We start from the raw sequence: 8,342 nt of genomic DNA on the forward strand, positions 1-8,342 counted from the left end.
TTAATCTTTTGCAATAGAGAGCAGCGTTTTCTCACCCGTGACCCGTGTTTGCTTACACTCGGTAACATGTTCACCAATACGCTCGATGGTTTCAAATATTTTAAAACAGCTTTTCGCCCGCGTAGTCAAAGAAAAACCAGAATAATTCCATTGCCGTGGTAATTTCGGGATAAAAACTATCCTATGATAATAATTCAAGTTACTTACCCTCTATGTGTAAAAATAATTCATGAAAATCGGTTCAGCAGTTTTTGCGTGAAGGAGTAACAAACAAACTAACATGTATGTTAGTTAGTAACTTTTGCATTTATAATATTTGTAGGATGCATTGTAACAAAATATGGACAGATAAAATTTCATAACGATTAGTGCTCGATGTTCTTTTACCAGTTAACGCCATACCTATTATAGTCTACAAACATAATAATATGTGTATTATTTGGTAGGTTTAAAATAAAAACACCAGTAACAATATAAAACGTTTATTTTTCTAAGATAAACAATATTTATTTCGTACTGGAACCCTAGACAAAATTAAGGCCCCATTTTATGACCAATGTTCACTTATATCATAGCCTTTATACATAAAATAAATAACACTGTATTCCGCGCCAATAAACAAGCGAATTTTAAGCGGCCATTTTGAATTACTATTCGCTTCTATTGGCCCGGTTTATACTATACTTATGAATATAACACAATATAGGTATTAATTAGAAATAAAACATATAAAAATATATTTAAACATCTGTCGACTGAATGTTTTATGATATGATAATAATATATTATATACCATAATTATTATAGTGAAATATGGCTACATGCATATTATGTTTTCAAAATTATTTATCGCATATCCATCTAGGAATGTAAAAATTTTTCATTCATGGGAATGATTTAATTACTGAATATTATTCTTCTTACTATAGAAATTTTAGATTCTAATGACAAAGCATTGGAAAAATGGAATAACTAAATGCCTAATTAGTGAACTCATGATTACTTTAAAGTGTTTAATTTCGCTTGCTCAAAATAAATAAATTCATAAATGAATATTGAAAGGACAAACTATTTTTTAAATGTATCATATAAAAAATCAGTATGAAACTTTTGGCATGTTTTTATTGAGATAATGAGACGGGTAAATTCGTATAAAGCTCAATATTATATACTTAAATTGTCACAACCGTTTAACGTGATAAAACTTATATTTTATTCAAAAAGAGGACAATGGAATTGTATAAAGAAGAAATTAAAAAAAATGCAAAATTTGATTACCTCAATATTTCAAAACATAATTATACTGATACTTATATGAGGGATATTATTTAATTATGTAAGTATTCAATTCTATTCCTCATTTGCTGTTTTTGTATTAAACATAAACATCGAATACGAGAAAATTACTTATAAATATTTTACGTGCGATAGTAGTATATTTAAAAATTTAAATTTGTGCATTTTATACTTGCAAGCATTGACATACAATAAAAAAACTAGATTCACAATCACATTCAAAAATCGTCCGAAGCAAAACTCTGCATTCGGGTGCATTAGGCAGAGTTTTAGTCACCTCATTGGTGTTAATTTGAATGAATATTTTATATAACTGACATTTTAACGATCTGTTAAAGGGCGATTGTTAGTCTAATCGTTTATAGTATGTCAAGTTTATAGTATACTTGCAAGATGTTAATTGTACCTGCTGTCATATAAAAAATAAAAACGTAATTTTGTTTCTTTTGCATATAGCATGTAATATTCTAGATATCTAGATATCCTAGCTACCTTTTTTTACAATACTAATTTATATGTTTTTTTTTTCTTCCTCTTACTAAAACTAAGTACGGTGTCTTTTACATACTTTCCTTTTTCTTAAGATCGGTTTAGTACATTTGCATGATCGAGGAACAAACATACAAACCTCTATTTAAACAACATAATGTTTACAATAAAGAGTAAATAACAATTTGTGAAACAATAAAACAAAATGTCTTTTCTTAAATGTATAGGCAGTAGAATTACTGGGTGATCATTTTGATTTCAGAAAACTACACTATTGTTTCATTTAAATAGGTACTGTGATGTTTTTATCGTGACGCAAATATGCAAATTACCACTCAAACTATTGTTTACTCAACATATTATGTAATATTCTCCATCATACCTTTCATATACTTAAATGTGTTAAATTTTAAATATATGAAATACCACCCAGTACCTTTCATCACTTTCATTTTCACCACTCAACAACTGTAACACTAAAAAACTCCGTCATCTATCAAATTTCCGTATAATACGTTGGCCTGTTGATCATCAACAAATCAAACACATTAGGAAACACATATGTCGTGTTAAACCCAATCATGCCATATGTGAAGTACTTATAACAGCATTCAACAAATATTTTGTTCTTATTATCGAGACTGTCTTCGGAGTTCCTCAATTCATTTTTATCCTTTCCCAGGAGAGCACAAACAAAGGCGTATGAGAAGGATTTGGCGAAGGCCCTGGTGGCTAGGACTCCGCAGAACCCCAGGATGGTCCGGAGGAGCATACAGCCAAACATTTCAACGGAGGGCCAGATGATTTCGTAGGGCGGTGTCTTGTCGCTGGCGGCCATATTGCCAAGTTGGTAATTTGTCCACGATCCGATGAGGATGCCCGCGCATACGCTCACTATCATTGTCGTGTCGCCTCTGGAATTGGAAACGCATATTTGTGGTTTATTTTCTAAGTGAGAATTTTTTATTTTTTTATTTCAAATAATTTCCATAAAAAACTTATGGAATCCATCATATATTATCTATACATATAATAAATCTGTAGAAGGGTCAATTCTGTACATTGAAAATATTGAAAAAATAACTAGCAGGGGGTGTTACTGGATCGATACCAAACCCAAATATGTGATAAAAAAATTTTTTGTCTGTCTGTCTGTCTGTATGTGAAGACATCACGTGAAAACTACCGGTTCGATTTCGATGAAACTTGGTATAATTATACCTTATTATCCTGGGCGTAAAAAAGGATACTTTTTATCCTGGAAAAATACGTAGAAAAAAAAATAATTAGCCTTTTTGAGGACAGCAACACATCCTCTTCCCAGTGGATGCTTATGGGCGGCGCGTTTCGCTTAACATCAGGCGACGCGTCTGCTCGTTTGCTTTCCTATTGCATAAAAAAAAAAAAATCCGCGCGGACGGAGTCGCGGGCGGAAGCTAGTTATAATTATTGGTTTAAAATGTAATAATTTGGAATTCATATGTGTTCTTTGTCCTTAGATTGGTAAGAATTGGTATAATTTATTACGCATTGAAATATAGGTAATATTTAAAATCAATTTGTACGTATAAAATGTAGTTTCATTTTTTACTTAAAGTTACTGATTTTTAGCGTCGTGAATTAGTGCATATTAGTTAATTGCTTGCTCCGGTTCCGCTCGAGTAGTATCATTTATCGTAATTACGCCAATTAGTATTTGTAGGGACTAAAAATTACTTTAACACTGTTTATAACCGTCAAGTTTCATTTCGTTTTTTGCAGTTATACATATGAAATTTCATTTGGATCGGTTCGCTGATGGATGTTTTTTTTTCAAACAGTGACATTTTTTCATACTTTGAGTTTTATACGTCGTAACTTCTAATCGAAATTTCCTATCCGAAAGGGAGATTTATATGGATATGATGGTTAGGAATATTACCTTTTTAATGTTTAAAGAATTCTCGGGTTTATAATGCGAGTTCATATAAGAAAAACACAATGAATCCTTCGTTCATAATACGCGCAATTTAAATCTATAATACTTTCAAAAGTAGTATTAATTCTTCAAATCTGTAATTTTAGAACCAATGGCCAACATATACATAGTAAAACGGATTTTAAACTCGATTTATTCATCAAATCATAATATATTATCCTATTATCAATGGCTAACATATAGAAATTGAACCGGATTTTAAACGGGTTTTATACACCATATTATATCCTACTATCAATGTATGTTGCAATAAAGAGCAACTATGGAGTTTCTTGTCGGTTCTTCTCCATAGATATTGCTTTCCGAATCGGTGGTAACATAAAAATATGTATTGACGTTTCAAAAGTGCTTCTCGAAGAAGTCTAATTGAATAAATAAATGTTTGATTTAGCATACATACCTAGTAGGTGTCCACTTATCAGACTGCGGATGGTACACTATCACCAGGATGGACACCGCCAGCACCATCAGAGGAGACCAGTATTCCGTGAGCAGTAGACCATCCAGTCGGTCTACTAGCGGCACCAGGACTACTAGCAGTGATGATGAGAGCAGTAGACCGGCTGCTATGTCCTGGAATGTAGGCAGAAATCTTAAAATGTGGTGTTTATCAGATATTAAAGAATTTATTTATTTCTTCTAATTTCTGAGATATTTATTTGTTTTGAAAATCTTTATCACTTCAAAAATTTAAATTGTAGAAAAATTTTTAATCAAGAAATTCTGATTGATAATTAAAATTAAGCTCGCTATAATATTATTTATAGAAATTTGCATCTGGAAACTGAATTGTACCATTTCTTTATTGTCCCTTCCTTTCCTTAAAGTAGTTGTTTAATAAATATGTACACACTTCTTATTAAAACACAGCACTCTCTAATAAGCAATTCATAATCATCCATACTAATATTATAAATGCTCTCAATCACGCCTAAACTACTGAACCAATTTGCATGAAATTTGGTATGGAGTTATTTTGATACCCGAGAAAGCACATAGGCTACCTTTTATTGCGAAATATGTACCACGGGCGAAGCCGGGGCGGACCACTAGTAATCAATAAACAAGATTGAAATACTTATGCATACATAATTAGCATGATTCTTCCATTGTATTGGTTTGAATGAGTCATGTCTATGGGTGAAATAATACACACAAATACATTACAAGTCATATTAATAATCTTGAATATTGATAAAGTTTAATGAATTCTCTCTAATAATAATTATACTTATAATTATCCAGATTGTTTCTTGAACATGGCGGAGAAATTTCATTAAGGCTAGCTTGTGTTATATAATAATTAATATTAAAACACACGTGACAATTACACAACAGTTGCTTTGTGGTTGTCTTGTAGAAATTGCTTAATAACGATAAGACCTCCTTCTGTACCATAACATCTTATGCTGTACATATTTCTGTTTAAGAATTGAGTATGTCCTGTCTTTTTGTGTACAATATCTTTTGCTTATAATAATTATGTATTTCTCCACAGCCCACAGGTACCACCAGAAGGATGATACCTGGTCCTTTGGAAGGCTCTAGAGGGGCATAGGTTTAAAAGAGAGAGCTTTAATTACTTGTGGGACTGTTATTATACTTTCTACAAGTAAAGAACTACAAACTCACCAGAACGCTATGCATTCCCAGGTAAATCCTGCTCACACAGATCAACGTGCACCACGAGACAGCGATCACGACGCCCCAGTGCACGGGATACACATATCTATCTATTGTATACAGTAGCACTGAGAACGGTATGGACACACCGACCATAGCGTGCGTGGACGGCATGCCGTACTCTATCGCCCATTTTTGTTGTAGCTTCTTTACTGGGTAACCTGGTCGGGGCCATCGGATTATGTCTTTGAAACCTTGTCCTGGAATCGAAATTAATGTTAAATAGTGCATTCCAATAGTTGTGAAAATAAAAAGTTTTGTATACATTTGTGTGTATTATTTTATTTTACACTAGTTGACACAGTTTTTCACATTTTTAATGTTACTTAACTATAAAACCAATTGTTTTGGTTTCAACATTATACATATCTAGAAAAATATCTTTGTATTTCATTTGAATTTTGAATAGTTGTGCTGAATGGCATTGTTAGGTATTTTCAATGTTATTTATAGTCAGTATATTATTTGCTTGGTTTGTCAAATACAGTACAAAAAGTATCCACGGAAGGCCTAAGGCCTCAACAATTATTTACAATAAACACATGTTTTTAACAATGAAAATAATAACTTAAGTTGCTCCAGCTGGATAGAACAATAAATCATCCTATCCTATCCTACTAATATTATAAAAGCGTAAGTTTGTGAGGATGGATGTATGTGTGTGTGTATGTATGTTACTCTTTCACGCAAATACTACTGAACTAATTACAGTGAAATTTAGCACACATATAGAGGGTAAAGTGGATTAACACATAGGTTTTATCCTGGAAATCCCACGGGAACTCTGCGGGTTTTTTCTTTGAAAACGCAGGCAAAGCTGACATGAATCACATTTCATTAGAATTTTAATTAAAGACATCATCAGCGGTGTGATAAACATTGAAACATCAAACCCTCATTTGAGGATATTAAATTTAAAAATATGTTAAGTAAAAAATACAATAAAAAAAAATTCTGTAACCAAAACACATTTTATATCTCTTATCTATAGTAGTGTAGTAAATACTATGCAAACATTACTGTACAAGACTTCTGAGAAGATAAGACTCATTTCCACTTACAATTAATCCTTTATCTGATGATATAAATATTTTATGAATTTGTCACCATTTCTTAACTAGATTATGAATATGAATTGACATTATTCATTTATTAGAACTAAATGTATATTGATTACAAATTTTAATTAATTATTAAAATAAAAATGTATTTATTCATGAATTTAAATGAATATAAATCAAAAGTTTATCATAAATTATTGTTATACATGAATCAAATTCAATGATCATTAATAGATGTTCTATGTAAGTATTGTAAAATATAAAAGTAATGTTTTTTTATTACAAATTATGTATTACACTCACCTATATACATAACAACAGTCCAAACAAGTACAACTCTTCGCCCCACCGCTCCATCAATGTTCCAAAACCAAAATGGTATAAAAGTTGCGTAAAATATTTCATCTCCCAGTGCTGTTCCCAACACAAACAGATAATACCAGAATTTATTGCCTATCATCAGCTCCAGCTCATCAGGATTGCTGTCTCCAGACGTTTCCGTGTCATATGAAGATTGGGAACTCCCTGATATATCACTGGGTATCCTCTTATGCTGCCTGATGTCAAACTCTTCATCTTTATCAATTCTATCCGAATGTACCACGCTCGCCTCGTCTGTTTGGTTGATTCTTTTATACACAATACCAAAAAAGTTCTGTACCTTCACCACAAGCAGCGGGTCCTTTAAATATTCAATTATATTGTCCCACATTTTTAATCTGTCGAAAGTTCGTTACGACAATGAAGATAAGTAATGTTTCATCGATTAAACAATGATATCTACATCAACTTGTTGTAGTTTCACTGTAAAAATTGAATGTAGGTCTGGCCCTGGATTAGTCTTCTAGAAATTTGTTCATTTAGAGAAATGAAAATAAGCAGCCAATCTATATCACTATTTTGTATAAAACCCAAATGAAACACGGATATAAATAACAATGTGAATTTTTAAATATAATCAGCCGAAAAGGCAAAATTTTCTTAGTTTCAAAACATAAACCTCAGCTGACTTTGGGCAATTGAAAACAAATGACCACAGAGCAAGTAATATACAAATGACAGGACGAGAGAATTTATTCAATGACATAATACTGTCTGTGATACTGTCTTAGTGATTTCTGAAAGTTTGTATTATTCTAATGCTGCTCTGGAATATTTACAAATGCAGAAATAATATTCATAGAGTTAAAGTTATTCAAGTGCCTACTTAGATCCAGAAAAATAGTTTTTGCTACAGAGTTTTTGCCAAGTTGCTGGATGAATTATAAAACTTATTTTTTTAAATGATAACACTATCAGTCAAATATCAAAATTGACGTTGACATTAAAATAACGACAGATAAATAATTGTGTTATTGTTATGTTTGTGCCTGCACACCGTAAAGTTTTACAAAATATAATTTGAAGAATAAACAATATTATTGTATACTTCCATTATTGGTTACTTCAAGAGCTTTCTTTGAAGGTAGCTTTCTGTCAAGTTTAAATTGGATTAGCTCCGTTTTTATGTAAGTGATAGAGTTATTTTCCATTCTATTAATTTCCTAACTTTTCCAAGTTGTACCTACATAAGAATACCTACCGTCGACTTGCATAATAAAATATCTTCTTTCATAACAATTTTACTAATAACCCGCTATTGTAAGAATATAATGATAACCATTCCTTAAAGAAAATCAAATCAATTTTAATAAACATTTTTTATTAAATTTAAACAAATACCTAAGTATGTACTTACAGGTATCCTCTGCATATAAATTCTAATTAAGGATAGAGTCCTTTGAAATTCAGAGAGACATAAAAAAAATGATGTATCTATTACTATTTTTTCATTG

The 8,342-nt window shown here is 31.3% G+C and overlaps 1 protein-coding gene across 2 annotated transcripts; it reads right to left on the reverse strand.

The window, feature by feature from the left end:
* Window positions 1-466: 466 nt before the first annotated feature.
* LOC123694059 (sphingosine-1-phosphate phosphatase 1-like) lies at window positions 467-7,549 on the reverse strand. Of its 2 annotated transcripts, XM_045639359.1 has the most exons (5): window positions 7,508-7,521; window positions 6,811-7,226; window positions 5,396-5,646; window positions 4,164-4,336; window positions 467-2,699 (listed from the first exon to the last, which is right to left on the reverse strand). In XM_045639359.1, the coding sequence occupies exons 2-5, from the start codon at window positions 7,217-7,219 to the stop codon at window positions 2,282-2,284; spliced, it is 1,251 nt and encodes a 416-aa protein (XP_045495315.1). In that variant the 5' UTR covers window positions 7,220-7,226; window positions 7,508-7,521; the 3' UTR covers window positions 467-2,281. The 2 variants fall into 2 exon arrangements, with proteins under 2 accessions (XP_045495315.1, XP_045495314.1); XM_045639358.1 differs by having other exon boundaries at window positions 6,811-7,549.
* Window positions 7,550-8,342: the final 793 nt, after the last annotated feature.

This window comes from Colias croceus, chromosome 8 (genome assembly GCF_905220415.1).
Source record: "Colias croceus chromosome 8, ilColCroc2.1".
In the NCBI taxonomy this organism is placed as follows: Eukaryota; Metazoa; Arthropoda; class Insecta; order Lepidoptera; family Pieridae; genus Colias; species Colias croceus.